The 15,724-nt window shown below is 45.3% G+C and overlaps 1 protein-coding gene across 4 annotated transcripts in view; it reads left to right on the forward strand.

Annotated features, from left to right (window-relative positions):
• EPB41L4B (erythrocyte membrane protein band 4.1 like 4B) overlaps nt 1-15,724 on the forward strand; it is a 173,395-nt gene that overhangs the window by 59,029 nt on the left and 98,642 nt on the right. For all 4 annotated transcript variants that reach the window (XM_058302570.2, XM_058302567.1, XM_058302566.1 and 1 more), the window contains exons 3-6: nt 9,607-9,649; nt 10,521-10,599; nt 12,589-12,633; nt 14,480-14,532. In XM_058302570.2, the coding sequence (XP_058158553.1) occupies nt 9,607-9,649; nt 10,521-10,599; nt 12,589-12,633; nt 14,480-14,532 (220 nt within the window). The remainder of the gene's footprint in view (nt 1-9,606; nt 9,650-10,520; nt 10,600-12,588; nt 12,634-14,479; nt 14,533-15,724) is intronic.

Consider the following 15,724-nt stretch of genomic DNA (forward strand, 5'->3'; position numbering starts at 1 on the left):
TTTGAACATATTTATATACCTTATATGTATGCTCAGGTGAACTTCCTCCCGTGTATCCCCCTTCGCTGACACCCATACCAACGATCCTCCCCTGCCACAGTTGTAACCCTTCTGTGATCCAAAACTTCTTCAAAAATGAAGCCAAGAATATTGTCAAAATCAGTTAATATGAAAATGAAATAATAACAGGTTTAAACCTAAGAAATAAGATAATAATTTAGAAAAACTAAAACAAAATAAAGTAAAAAATTGGGGTATTAAAGAAGTGAAAAATATTTTAAAAAAATTTTTTTGCTGTTTTTCTTTTCATCACTGTAATATCTGTAGACCTGTATGTACAGTGACATTTTCTTCCATTTCTTCCCCAGTCGTACTTTTTTTCACTTTATCTTCAAAGAAGTTTTAGGTCACAGTAAAGTCACATAGAGAATATAGGGGATTCCCATATACCCAACATCTTCCCTCTTTTCCCCCTTCCCTGTTAGTAAACTTTTTACATGTGGATCATACATTTGTTAAAACCAATGTACCAATATTGAAACATAGCTGCTAACCATGGTCAGTGGTTCACGTTGCAGTTCACACTTTAGACCATACACTTCTATGAATTTTTGATGAAATTTAACACGGCCTGTATCCATCACTGCAAGATCATGCAGAATACTTCCGTTGCCCCCTAAATCCCCCCTCTTCCATCTATTCTATTCCTCCTTCCCCCTCCCCTCGGGTCCCACAACGACTACCAGGCTTCACTCCTTGAAGGACAAGATTCATAGATATTTTCAGCAACACCAAGGACTTGCCACATGAGTCAGTCTGCCCCTATTAGGAGCCATCCATGCTCTTGAGATTCACCCTCCCCTCTGTCTGAGAACGTAGTAGGCCCTGCAGTCCCCTTTCTGAATCTTGGACCACGGGCCTCCAGTCTAATCCCTACAAAAAGTGTGCCAGCATCTGGCCTCCCTTCCTACTGAGTTCCAGTATTCCCTCCCCACCTCAGAGTTTGTCTTTTTCTCCCCATCCTTTCTGCTTTGTCTTTGTTTTGCTTTGTGCCTGCTTTCCCCGTGTTTACTTTCTCTGTCTTCCTGAGGGCCACAGGCAGATCCCCCTCCCTGACGTCAGCATCCTCCAGCCGTCCCCGCATCTGACCCGCTGCAGCCTTCCTCTTCCCTGAAACGCGTCTCCATTCTGCCTTCTCCTGTGTGTCTTAAAGCTCATGGTATTTTTGGCTTCAGCATATCTACAGCTCCAAGCAGGGAGTCAGACCTGGGCCCCGTTCTTGGCCCTGCCTCTGACTCCTTTGTGGGCCTCAGTTTCCTCATCCGTAAAATGCAGTGCTTGGACCTGTGCTCCAAGAGTTCCAGCAGGTCTAGTGTTCAGTGGTTCTGAGTCTGAGGGGGAGGCAGGCATGACGGCCCTGAACCAGGGTGGCTCTGCGGCAGGTAGAAGGGAGAAAGGCTTCCATCCTCTCTGCCCTGCGAGCCGAGTGCCGTTACCTTGTTGGCTTGTCTGCATCCCAAGGTGACCCCTCTTCAGCCACTTGGATTCCCAGAAAGCCAAGGATGTGGCTCCATTCTGAAAGCCTCTGCCGCTTTGGCTGGCGGGCTTTCCCGAAAGCCAGCGCCTGCCGCTGTGCAGCGGGAAGCGTGTTCACCGCGGCATCCGGCAGCCTTCCCGGGCCAGGCACCTGCAGGCGCTCAGACTCCACAGGTTCTAGAGCCCTTCCAGCTTGCAGCTCCTTGGACGTGACGCGCACCTTCCCCCCAGGAACAGGTGCAGGGGCCTCGTCTGCCTTCGACCCTGAGGACCTAAGACGTAGCAGCAGCTGCCACCAGCCCCCTTTTTGTTCATTCCAGCCTTTTGATTCCTAAGCTCTGGGTTCTGGGGACGCCAGCCTCTCCTTTGCTGATGCTGTTTCCCCTCCTAGAATGTCCTTTCTCATCCTGTTTCAACTCCTGGCTACCCTTCAAGACAGCTTGGATGATAGCCTTTTATGACTTGTGCCCTGACCTCCCAAAACATCTTTCCTCCTCCATGTGGCTTATTTTGCCTTATAGAACAGTTCGCTTGTTTGGCTTTAGGTTTGTTACTTGAGTATCCATAAAACAAACAAAAATAAAACATCTTCTGATCAGCTCCTACCAAGGTGGCTCTTGGTGACAAGACAGCCTAGAAACTTAGACTTAAAAAAAAAAAAAAGATTTATTTTATTTATTATATTTATTCCCCACCCCAGGTTTGTGCTCACTGTCTGCTCTGTTCGTCTTCTTTTTAGGAGGCACTGGGAACTGAACCTGGGACCTCCCATGTGGGTGGGAGGCACCACCTCCACACCCTGCTTGTTGTATCTCATTGTGTTTCCTTGCTGTCTCTTTGTTGTGTCATCTCGCTGCATCATCTTGTTGTGTCAGCTCGCTGCACCAGCCCATTGTGTCAGCTCATTGTCTTGCTCATTTCTTTAGGAGGCACTGGAAAACGAACCTGGGACCTCCATGTGGTAGGTGGGTGCCCAACTGCTTAAGCCACATCTGCTTCCCGAAACTTAACTTTTTAGCCCCAGAGAAGGGACCTTATGAGGCATCTCATCGACTCTTGCCAGCCTCCAGATGCTGAAACCAAAACCTTTAGAATGTAATGAGTAACACAACTTGGACTCAAAGCCAGGTTTTTGGTTTCTTTCCAGGATGTTGTGCCCTTGAGCCTCAGTTTCCCCACCTGTAAAACAGAAACAGTAACATCTGTTTCACAGGGCCTCTGAGGTGAGTAGTGGAGGAGAAGGGGTTTTGGAATCTGAGACGTGGCCTGTGGATCTTCTCTTCTCAGCTAGGCAGAGTGAGAGGGAACCAGAAGTAATCCCAGCCCCCAGGGATGAGCATGCCAAGGTTAGCTGGAACCTGCAAGGTCGCTTTGCTTGTGGGAAAATCTTAGCAATTTAAACAAGAGTCCTTTGGGAAGGTCTGCCTGAGACAGCATGGGGGGAGGGCATTGCTTTTTTGTTGTTTTTTTAAGGAGACACCCGGGATTGAACCTGGGACCTCATATATGCAAAGCAGGCACTCAATTACTGAGCTACACCTGCTCCACAAGGGCCATTGATTTGTGTGGTTTTTTTTATCCCTCCCCCCCCCCCACCTTTTGGCTTGCTTGCTGTCTGCTCTCTCTGTCCATTTGCTGTGCACTCTTCTGTGTTTTATTTGTCTCCCTTTTTGTTGCGCCACCTTGCTGAATTGGCTCTCCGCAGTGTGCAGGCGAGCCTGCCTTCACAAGGAGGCCCTGGGATGCGAACCCAGGACCTCCCAAAGGGTAGATGGGAGCCCAACTGATTGAGCCACAGCCGCTTCCCAGGTCATTGATTTTTGAGGGCCTGAGACAGTGTAGCTGGGGACAGGTGGTTGGATGTCGGGGGACTATGTTTCAGGGGAGAGGCGGTATACTCTTATTGCCCTTTAAGTGAAGCTCCTGCAAGTATCTGACATCCCCAAGCAGGCCCTAACATGCAAATGAGCTGTCTCCATACCCGGCTGAGAGCCCCAGCTCCCTGCAAAAAGCAGGTGTGGTTTCCATAGTGCCCTGCCCAGCCCAGAAGCCACGGTCAAAGTCCATCGGGGTCACCTACTTTGAGTTGAGGCTAGGGCCTCCCTGTTGTCCTTCTCCGTGTCAAAGCCTGCAAGGTCACCCCAGGGACCCACTCTGCAGATCTCACTTTTGCACAGCTCAGAACAGAGGACTGAGTCTGAATCTACGTATCAGAGCCTTTTTTCTGTGAGCCAGCGCCTCTGGCCCAGCTTTCTCGCAGCCTGGTCACGCCGCATGCTGTTCGCTGAGTGCCCGCTCTGAGCCAGCCACTGAATTAAAGTTTAGTGTTCATCCCTCATCTCTCCAGCTGGTGTTGCCAGCACATTTTACAGATGAGAGAGCAGAGACTCAGGGACTGTGATGTGGTCCCAAAGTAAGGGGCAGAGCTGGGGTTCAGAACTTGGTCTCTTTTGCAAACCCCCACCATACTCTACTAGATCCACATACACACGTAGAGGGGAAGAGAATGTTTCATCACGAGCCATTCATTGAACTGACTCGGTGCTACCTCTGTGCCAGCTCTGTGGTTGCCGAAATGAGGTGGACACTGTCCCTGTCTGCCACATCCCTGGTTGGGAGACAGATGGCAGCCCCTTGCAGTACAAAGTGGTAAGTCCTCTAATAGAAGGTGCTTTGGCTACTTTATAAGCCCAAACGAGGGATGGTCTAAGTATCGGCTGAGATTCCAAGGCACCAGGGAGGAAGGGTTAGCGTTGGATGTGCACCAGGAAGGAAGGGTCAGGAATATGGGGTGGGGTGTGGGTACGAGAGTAAAAAGAGCCCCCACCAAGCTGGGCCTGTCCTCCCCCTCTCTGGAGGAGGGTTCTGGCAGGTAGCTGTGACCACCATAAGTCCCTTTCCTAAGCCCTTCCCTACGTGAAAAGGGAGCTTTTTGATGCTGGCAGATTTTGTAGGAAGGAATCCAGAAAAGGTGATTTGGGCCTTTGTCTCAAGATTTGTCAGGTATTTTTCTTCTGTTTGCAGCCTAGAACCTGGTGGTAGTAAGAGGCCCAGGGCTATGCGGTGAGGTCAATACCCGGATAGCGTGGCTGCTGGAAGGACTTAGTGGGTGCTAAAGGGAATATCAGGGCTTCCTTGGATTTGGCCTGATGGGTGTTTGGAATGTCACCACATTTGCCTCTTGTGTGGACACTGCTGAATGTCCCCACCGTTCCAGACGTGCGTGTAAGAAGGTAGGAGCAAGTACTCTGCACACCTGGAGCTGTAAAAGCTAATAGCGGGTTACATATTACTATAATAGAAAAGCAAATGAAGCCTGTTCCTCCCGTATATTTGAATGGTCCCTTGTGGTTTCCATGGACACTGTGTGACAGCTGTGATAGAGGCTGGCCTCAGTTCACAGGGGAAGAAGCTGAGGCTCCTAAGTGGGGGCCTTGCTATGGCCACCCAGCAGGTGAGTGACACAGCTGGGCCTGGAAATCTGACCTTCTGCCAACTTCCATTTTGGACAAAGAGTTAAGATGGGCTCAAGAAACCCGAATGCTGCGGGTCTCCGGGCGGCCTGTTTCTGAGTGTTGGCAGTGAGGGGTGAGGGTTTCCCGCCCCCATGCAAATATTACATGGCAGCCGGATGGGAACCAGATCGAGGGTTCTCAGAGTGGATTTAGCTGCATCCCCAGGGCAACCTCAGCTCCAATCATCGCTGGTGTAAATGAGTTTAAAGGGCTTTGTTGTGACTGAGGAGGGGAGACCCAGCCTTTGGAAAGAAGTCCCTTGAAGGTGGTTTGTGGTCTGGGAGCTGGAGGACAGTGCAGTCACACGGGGGGAGTTTGAATCCTGGTGTCCCTGTCTCTCATTAGCTCCAGGGTCCTGGGCCTCCCTCACCCCTCCGAAGCCACCCGGCCTGCTCTGAGGTCCGAGTAAGGGGACGGGTGGTGCAGGAGACGCCAGAGGCATTCACTTGCCTCCTTTTCTGCTGTCCTCTGGGGTGGATTATCTCTTCATACTCCTTCCAGCTCCATTTTCAACACAAATCAGAACCCCTTTACAGGCGAGAAGATGTGTAGATAACTAGAAATCCAGTTCAGTCCAACACGTGGACTCAGGAGGTGTTTAGGCGAAGGCTTCCCACACTGCCTGCAAACCCCTGAGCTTCTCCCAGGCTTTGTGGTTCCAGTGCTTCTGTGCCGATTTTAAGCAAAGCCTACAGCCAGTCCTGGGCGTGTGATAACTCCTACAGCAGTTGAGCTTTGCCAGTGTCCTCTAATCTCTTGATTAATGAAGAAGGTATTGCCAGATGACTTTCGTGAGAAATTCGTGTCAGAAATCACCTTTCCAAGGCCTGTTAGAGTGTCTTGTCCTTTGGACTTGGAAATGTCCCTCTCAGTTTCAGTGATTGGTTTAATGGTCTGCTGAGAGGGCTGGAGCTGTTTGCTTTGGCCTTTACCAGCAGGAGACGTGGCTATATTTAGCCTGAACACAGGTGAATATCCAAGACCAGTCCTGCTGCTGCAGAATGGTCCTCAAAGCCGAACTTAGGGTACAGTTTCCTAAATGCCACATTGGGCTTTCAGTGCACAGGTGAAGTCACAAGGGGGCCTTGTGGGATGAAACAAGAGTGATAGAGTCTGGTAAGCTCCTGCAGCTAAGAAGAGAGTTAATGAACTTGAACTTGCCAGGTGTAAGCTAGGCTTTGTCATCTTGTGTTTGGGGACTGGGTCTGGGTCTCCTATGGCCTGTGATAGAGGCAGCACCCCCAGGCTGAACTCCAAGGGGCTTTTTCAGTGAGGAGGCCGGCTCTGATTCCTTTCCCAGCTTAGCGAGCTCCAGACTTTTTCGCATTCCTGCATCTTGACAGCTGTCAGAAGAAGTCCAGCCTTGAGCAGGGCCCTGTGGCTGGCCAGAACGGAGCCCAGTCTACAATGGGCGATGGCTCTTAGCAGCGTGGCCACGGGAAAGCTGCCCGCTGTCCAGGAGGAGCTGCTGGCTGCTGTCTCTCTGAGTTGATACCAGCCATAGACATTTGGCCGCCTCCCCTCATAGACTGGCCAGTAAACCTTGGAAGTGCTTGAGACTTTACAGAGTTCAGACAGCAGTTTTCAGAAGTGGGTGTGGATGTTTTGAGACCCCCAAGATCCCCAGAGCGTATTCCCGGTAGGAGAGGATGTGGAAAACGTCAGAACTAAATATGTAGTGGGCATGCGGGGAGCCTTTAGAAAACACTGCTGCTCTGAGATTCTTGGGTGAGAGCTGGGTGGTACCTTTTTTACAGTCCCTTTTGAGTGATTCTCCTACGCAGCCAGGGTTAAAAACCACAGCGAAGGAAACAGCACAGGTTAGACTTGGATCAAGATTAGAGTTCCACAGGAGCAGGGACGGAAGCTTGTTCTATTCAAAATATGTTAAGGAGATTTGAGAAATAAAGAAATGGGACAAGCTTCTTTTAAGCTATGAGCCTCCAGGCTAATTAGACTAGAAGGCTGGTTACCGGGGAGAACTTTCTCTGCATGGGAAGGGTAATTCCTTTGAAAGTGAGGAGAAGAACAGTTAAGTTATAGTCCTTAGCATGACACTTACTTTGGCAAGAAAGTAAATTTTACTCTGACATCAAGTCTTGGGTTTTTCTGTCCTCTTCCCGAAGGCTAAGGTTGGGGGCAGTGGTGACATCTAATTTCCATGAGGCAAACTGATCATTAAAAGCTGCCTGACAGGGAAACAGTGAACATGGAACAACCCAGCCCTCCCCCATGAAAAATAATATCATCATTAAAATAAAATATAATGCGACAAGTTAAAAAAAAAAAGTGGGATTTATAGCCTCACCATCCCGAAATAACCACAAAAATCCTTTTGGACGTGTCTCAATACAAAAGAACACTTTCATATAAATGGGTACCTTCCTAATTTTTTTTTTTTTAATCTAACATTGTGCTGTGGATCTCTTGCCACATCAATAAATACAGGCCTCATCAATTTTAAAGGCTGTCTACTATTTTATTATATGGATGAGCCATTTAAAAAAAACAAGTCTTTGTTGATGGGCATTTAGGTCCTTTCCAATTCAAAGCTATTAACAAGGAGGTAAAGCATCCCGTGCATTTGAGACATCCCGTCTTTGAAATACACATCCTGCTGCAGTGATCTGTTTCTTTTATTACACGGTTGTCTGGCTGGGGAGGGCAGGTGACATAAACCCATATGCCCCATAGCCCTGCTCACAGCATATTGTATCATAATTCATCTGTCATTTGCTTTTGTGTCTCCCTGTCTCCGTCCTCCCACACTGCCGTAATGGGCTCCTTGGTTAGGTGTAGGGTACACTATACTAATTTAGTCACACCCTTTTTAAATATAGCATGTGCAGAGCTTAGATTGCTGCTGAAGGTCTGTTGACAGCAGAATGGGGTCTGATTTTGAATAGCTGGTGAGAAACCCGCTGTCGCTGTTATTCTAATGGTGAAGTTCCGACGTGTATGGAATTTGCCAAAAGTGATGGGGAAAGTCCCTATTTGCCTCATTTTTTTTTCCTTTTTCCTTTTTATTGTAGTAACAAATATACAACTCAGAATTTCCCTTTTTAACTATTTTCAAGTGTATAATTCAATGTTAATTACATTAACAGTATTGTACTACCATCACAGTATCCATTACCCCAATCACCTCAAAGAGAAACTCTGTACTTATTAAGCAATAACTCCTGCCCGCGCCCCCAACCCTGTAACCTATAATCTACTGTCTGTCTTTATGAAATTTGCTGCTTCTAGAAATTTCTTATAAGCAAGATCATACAATACTGGTCCTTTGGTATCTGGCTTATTTCTCTCAACATAATGTGGTAGCATGCATCAGAACTTCGTTCCTTTTTATGACTGAATATTCCATTGTTTGGATCTACCACATTTTATTTATCCATCCATCTGTTGATGGACACTTGGGTTGCTTCCACCATTTGGCTATTGTGAATTATGTTGCTATGAACATCGGTGTATCTTTGAGTCCCTGCTTTCAATTCTTTCATGTATACACCTAGGAGTGGGATTGCTGGGTCATGTGGTAATTCTGTTTTCAACATTTTGACTAATTTCCACCATTTTGCAGTGCTACCAGTTATGCATAAGGGCTCCTATTTCTCCACGTCCTTGTGCCTCACATTTGAGGAATGCTTTAAACTTAAATATATTTCTCAAGCATCTAATGTGGGCCCACTGGGTGCCAGGCTCCATGCTAGCCCAGGAAACGCAGGGGCAGGTGGGAGCCCGGTCCTGCCCCCGGCGGCTTGTCCTTGTCTGCAGGGGCTCCCAGTAGCACCGTCTTCAGTGCAGTTTCCCACGGAAGTGGACGTGCTGGCTCGTCAGGAGTGCAGTGTCACTGACTTTGATGCGACAGAAAAACTTTTCGATGAGGGAAGTGATTTGGTACTTTTCCTTGGATGAGTGAGACCCAAGTGGTTCTTCTGGTGAAAACCAGAGTAAGTTGAAATGCCCTCACTCTTCAGATCACAGTTACCTCTGCCAAATGCCTGGCCTCCTGAGCTGCCATCTTGCCATCTGCAACGTGGATCGTTTTTGAGGCAAAAAATAAAGGAGCCCTGAGTTTTGCTTTTATGCTTTTACAGGTTAGGGTGGCAGAACCACAAGACCCCAGTGCATGACCACCAATTCTTTGCGGTGGGCTTCTGCTCTTTACTGGATTACTCAAGTCTTGGAATTATGGGAGAAGATTGTAAATTGAGAAACGGAAGGAAAAGACAGTTGTTATTTCTATTGACCAGAAAGACTTTTACAGATCCATTTAGCTAAAGGATTTTATGTGTTTTGGGGGAGCTCCCTTTGAAAATCTTTCAGAAACCGTGGGACCTCCCCCCAGAAAAATGCGTTTGTGTGCATACACATAGAATTTTTCAATCCATCCCAAGAGGTTTGCAGATATCCCAACCTAATAACTCATGAGCTGCTCCAATCCCTGCTTTTTATAGGTAGAATTCCTGAAGTCTGCAGAGGAGGGTTAACTCTGAGTACTGCATAATCTTGCTGATGAAATATTACTAAAGAAACATGTTCTTTCTTTCAGCACTGGCTGGATCATTCCAAACCCATAAAAAAGCAGATGAAAGGTAAGTAAGCGGAATTAAGCCTCCTCATTAATTTCTTTAATCTGAGAGGAACCTCCTTTGCCAATGTTCTGAGGTGTTAGGTTTTCATTAGAAGTTGGAAGCATTTTTAAAAAGCTTTAATTTTTAAATGGATGATTTTTAATTTCCTAAGTCTGGCCAAATGTTGAGTTTAAGATTTGAATGCAGGTTTTTAATAGATATTAAAAAACCACCTATCTTCTCATTTGAAATCAGATATCCTGCCAGTGGGAACTGATGAATATACTATTCCACAAACATGATTTTACACCTATTTTATTCATTTTCTAATGAGTTACAAAGTAGACTCAAAGAATGGTAGAGAAGAGTGATCTTGACATTCTGGTCCAATTCTCCTTCTATCAGTGTGGTAGCCACATACCTTTAACATTGTTTGTGCTTAGGTAATAGTAAAACCTTATGCTCCAAAAAGCTCTTTGTGGTATTTTTACATAATTTTTAGATTTCAGAACACAATGCTGCCCCTTCTGTTGATGCGTCACTCTCCTTTAGACCACTTAGTATTTTATAAAAAGAGGTATCAGTTTGGAGTGTCTTGGCAGTTGCTGTGAAAGTAAAATATCAGTTCTTAGTAATTAATCTAGATGGTTCGTTTTATTTTGTTTTGTTTTGTTTTTTCCTTCCAGAACGAGACTACTAGCTAAAACATCATATAGCACAATAGTCCCTTTCGGTTTTACAAACTCAGATAGAAAAGAGCTAGCTTTGCCTGCCCTGCTTACCTTTCTGATGTTGTGGTGCTGTAGGTTTAACATGTTTTTCCTTTTATCCATTCTATGATCTTCAAAATTGGGGGAAAAAAATCTTCAACCTTCCATCTCCAAATGTGTAGTTGGACCTGCTTATGCTTTGCACTTTCGAGTTAAATACTATTCTTCAGAACCGAACAATCTTCGCGAGGAGTTTACAAGGTAGGATGTGATACAGAACAAGTTCCCACCAGTGGCATTTGCCTTCCTTATAATTTTTGTGGCTTTGTCTCCCCTTCCTTCTGTTGTCTTTGTATTTATGAGCAGGAGTTAACACTTTGCCCGTGCTTACTCTGTATTCTGTTGAAAATCCACCACTTTGCCCAGATCTTTTTTCTTAGTGAGTAGATTAGAAGAGAAGATTTATTTTCTTGTCACACTTTTGTTTTCTTGGACTTTGGGTAAATTGTTTAGTTGTTTTATGGCACTTCCTATTTGTTTCAGTGACAAAGAAGAGAAGGAAGATATTACAGGGGCATTTCTCAGTGCCAAATTATCATCTTATTCTTTTAAGGACCTACCAAAATATTCCCTTGATTCCTTGATGAAAGGAGCCCTCTCGTTAAAACGTCAGCACTCACTATGCATGTTAGAATAGCTGCATGTTACCTTTCAGCACCACTGCATTTCTTTTAGCATCTCCCAGGTTAGGATGTGTCTCTTGGACTTCAGAAACAGTATAGAAGCATAGAAACTTAAACAACATTTTAACTATGGAATTTCCCTCTACCATCCCTTCCATCAGTGAAATTCTCTACCCACCTTTTCCTGCTTTGATGTCCCCAGAGCCTTCTGTGGTTCTTTGTGTGATGGACAGAAATGGGGTCATGTACACTGCTGGGCAGTCCATGTGGAAGCCACTCACTTGGAGATGAATGCCCAAATAATGCTCTAAAGGTGGACCAATTATCACTGTTCCCAGGATGCAGGATGGTACCCTGGGTTTCAGAAATGAAGTGGTAGTTACCCATAGTTGTAGTTAAGCACCACTGGGACACAGGAATATTCTGGAATGTGCTAGAACCTTTAGCCCCCTTTTATTTCCGGATCACTCAGAGAATGAGCGCATTGCTTTCAAAGTTCAAGCAAGGTAAATTATCCTAGCATTCCTCTTCATGGTATTTATTTACTTACTTATTTATTATTTATTAAGGAGGCACCAGAGATTGAACCCGGGACCTTATACATGGAAGCAGGCGCTCAACCAAGTGAGCTACACCTGCTCCCCCTCTTCGTGGTCTTTTATGAAACACGCAGTGCCCCGCTGTCATTAGAGCCAGCGGTTCTTAAACCAGGGTTCTGTGAATCAGCAATACGCAGGCACTGTTTGAATACTGTAGATTCCTGGGGTTCACGCTGCGTGTAAGATTCAGATTCTGTAGGCCTGGAGTGGAGGAGCGTGGGCAGCTCTGGTTTTTACAGAGCACTACAAGTGGTTCTGTGCCCACAACCCTCTTGGTAAAAAATAAAAAACAACATAAAACCACGCTAGTTAAGCCAAGACATTTATCACTATCATTTTTTAACCTTAGTAACCCACCTGTGTTATTTGCTGCCCCATCTTTCGTTATACCTGTAACCAGTTGTATTCCCATTCCAGGATTTTTCTTGTTTCTGTTTTGTGTGTGCACATGCACGCACGTCTGTTTGATTTTTTTAAAGACAGACTGCCGTTAAACTGCATCAGGGAAACAGTCTCAAGCAGTTGTTAACTACAGTCAGTTGTAAACTTTGATGCAATCAGATGCAACCTTTCTGGAATCTGCTGGTGGACCTGGCCAAGGGCCAAATCTGGTGGTTCCACCCTGCCCATTGGCTGTATTGCATGCCTGTGTGTGCCACGGGGTTGTGCAGACCGTCATTGGACAGTGTGCCGTTCCATGTTCCACCCTACACATATCTTGTGACTCTTGTACATGCACTCACCTTCCTAGCTAGACTCTGGGACATCTTCCTGGAGACACAGGAGGGGATGCTTCCACCAAAGTTCTCTTTTGATTCGGGCTTTCTTTTTACAATACAAAATTCCAGGCTGGAGATATGGGGGGTGGGGGGTGCGATGGGGGGGATGGGATTCATGATGGGAAAGTGGGAATTGGAAGCAGCTGGGAAAGAGTTATCCTCTGTTGATTTTTGTGTTATGTTTGTCAGGTACCTGTTTGTTTTACAACTCAGGCATGACATTCTTTCAGGAAAGTAAGTATGTTTTTGTTCTAACTCTTAACCCAGGATAGATCACAGTATATTTCAAAATAATTCTCTGTTTTAACTCTTTTACCCTTGTTCCCTTTTCAAAATTCAAAAAAAGTGCACCAGGCATTGTAAAGTGAGTCTAATACTTGTATCGCTGTCGTCATCATCTTTCTTAAATGATTACTCTCTGGCTTGAAGCATTTCCAAGAGCATTAATATCTTAAGTGATGTGTATTTGGGAAAAAATCTCTCCCTGATCACATCATGGCCCCATTCATACTGGCTTTTGTCGTATTTGCAAGCAAGACACGTTATTTGTATGTATACACTTACAAGGATTTGGACAGTCAAAAAGTCATTCATTTCCATCTGCATTTAAGTATCGTGAAGAGGTTATGTGCTGTTTCCAATAGAACGAGGTTTAGACATCTCATCTCATTTCCTTTTCCCCTCTTAAAAAATGGTTTTTAAATACTAGGCCTCTGGCTAGACAATTTAATGATTATTGAGCATAAGAAGCACTGGCACTTAAGTGTTTGATTTTGCATGCAGTATTAATTGATTTTAAAGATACGGGATTTCTTTGGCCATCGCTTTGCAATTGCGTCATTTTTCAGCATATGTACTGAGTATTTTCTATTATGTGAAAAACTAAGGGTATAATAAGTCTAAAAGGCCATACCTGCTATATTGACAAGAATATGTTTTAAATCTGATTTTGAATATAATCTGAAGGACATTTAAAATGTAATTTCAGAATTTGCAAACTCTCAATGGAATATACAATCCCAGTGGAATAAATCTCACTGGAATGTACACTATAAAACGAGTAGATTGTACAGTGTATACATTTGCCTTATTCTGCCATGCAATACGGATCCTTGATTGGCGTGTGTATCATGAGTGTGTGTGTATTTCTCTCTCTCTCTCCATACTGTGCTCCTTATACTAAAGGCCTCTTGACCCTAGAATTGTGTTCCGTTTGGAAAAATATTAATGGCGACACCTTGCATTCGTACAGTACTTTGCAGTTTGCTCGCACTTCAGCCTGATTTACTGGACTTCAGAGCAGAAGGGTGTCCTGGTCCCAGCACTGCCTTCTACCTCCTGGATTACCTTGGGCAAGACACCTTAAAACTTAGTTCCTTACCTGTAAAACAGGGGTGCACTGGTTACACCATCCTTAGGGTTTACAAACTCAATGCGTTGGCCAAATTGGGTAATATATATAAAAAGGCTTTGAAAACTATGAAGTGCTATACCAATGGATGTCATTATTATTTTTCTAACTAAATGTGTAATATTAGGTATGAATGAGATCACGGGATTTGCAATAATATACCTCTCTTGCCACGCCTCAATTATATTCCTAGAATGCTTAAATGTATCCATCTGTCCTGGAAGTAATAGAGATGGAGTCTGTATATTTATTTTTAACTCTATGACCTTATTCCAAGAAAGCTTTGAGGCAGCTTGAAAAGACACAGAGACTATATCAAGATAAAATACATTCAAAATAAGTTTAAAAAATATGAGGCAAAGGGAAGACTTCTCATTCTATTTTCCATACTTCCCATTTTTGCCAAATTCAGTAAAATTGTTCACATGGTTGACAGAAACTACAACTGGGTTATTTTGTCATGTGACGAGAGCCGAGCGTGGGAAATGTACAGCAGAAGTCAGTTTGTCTACATTCTTCAATGTGGACAGCAAAAATATCAGCTCCAAAGAATAGAAATCATGATCTAAATGTCATTACCTTTTGGAAAACTATTTCTAAGAAAGTTTGTATGTTGATGAGTATATTTAAGTCACTTTTTAGTATTCATTTCTTTTCACTTTTTTCAAGATTGAAATGCCCATATGAAACAGCTGTGGAGTTAGCTGCCCTCTGTCTACAAGGTATATTATTCTTTAGAAATCATTGGCATTTTAATGTTATTGCTTTTCTTTTAACAAATGAGTGTCTACTGCGTACCAGACACGGTGGCATCCTTTGGGGATTAAATGAGTATGAAACGATCTCTCCCCTGGTAGCTGGTGGTGCACTGAGGCAGGCAGGCATTTGGTGAACAGGGCAGGGTTCTTCTGGAACTGGGGCATGCAGGAGGCGGGAAAGCAGGAGCCCATGGGGGCATGAGCAGATGCAGATGAATGAAGGAACCAAGGCACAAAACAAAGAAAGGTGCGGAGAGGTGCCAGCCTTGGAGGGTGTCGTTCAAGAAGCTGCAGAGGTGGAGGACCTTGGGCCCTGTTTACAAAGCCTGAACTTTATGCTGTCAGCATTGGGTGCCTTTGAAGGCTGTTGGGGAGGCGGTGGGCTGGGTCAGGTGTGCCTTTTAGAGAGGCTTTGCTGGCTGTGATGCGGAGAAGGGACGGGCGCAGGGGAGGCTAGGCGTGCCCGAGGAGGTGTTGCTGTGGTAGAAGTAAGACTAGGTAGGGCAGGGGTGCAGGGGGCTTCAAAACCAACGAACAGCAAGCATCGGGCATAAAAGGAGAAGGGCCTGGTGATTAGACTTAGGTGTTGCGAGAGGACTCGGCCATGATTCACAGGCTGCTCCCGAGGGTGGCGAATGGTTAGAAGAACTGGACCTGGCGTGGCCAGATGGTCCAGGTATAAAAGGACCATCAAGGTACCTGGCGAGTTGCTGTCCCTGGAGGTGTTCAGGCATATGTTGGCTGGTCCCTTCGTTGTGTTAAGCAGCAGTTCTCAGAGTATGTTCCCCGGGGCTGCTGCATCGGCATCACCTGGGAACTTATTAGAAATGCAAATTCTCAGGCCTCTATGATAAGGAATCAATCTCTGGGGGCAGGGTCCAGCAATGTGTGTGTTTTAACGAATCCTCAAGGTGATTCTGATGTCTGCTCCAGTTTGAAAACCACTGTTTTAGATAAAGGGCTTCTCCAACCACAGTTGAGCTCTAGTCCCCTGGACTTCTTTTAAAAAACAGGATTTGACACAGCATGTCTGGGGTGGGGCCTGAGCTTCTGCATTTTGAGCAAGCTCCCAGGTGATGTCGATGTCGGCCCAAGGACAGTAGCAAGCTGTCAGAGGATCTCTGGGGGGTTCCTTTTCATTCTGGGATCTGCTTCC

This window comes from Dasypus novemcinctus, chromosome 8 (assembly GCF_030445035.2).
Source record: "Dasypus novemcinctus isolate mDasNov1 chromosome 8, mDasNov1.1.hap2, whole genome shotgun sequence".
NCBI lineage: Eukaryota > Metazoa > Chordata > Mammalia > Cingulata > Dasypodidae > Dasypus > Dasypus novemcinctus.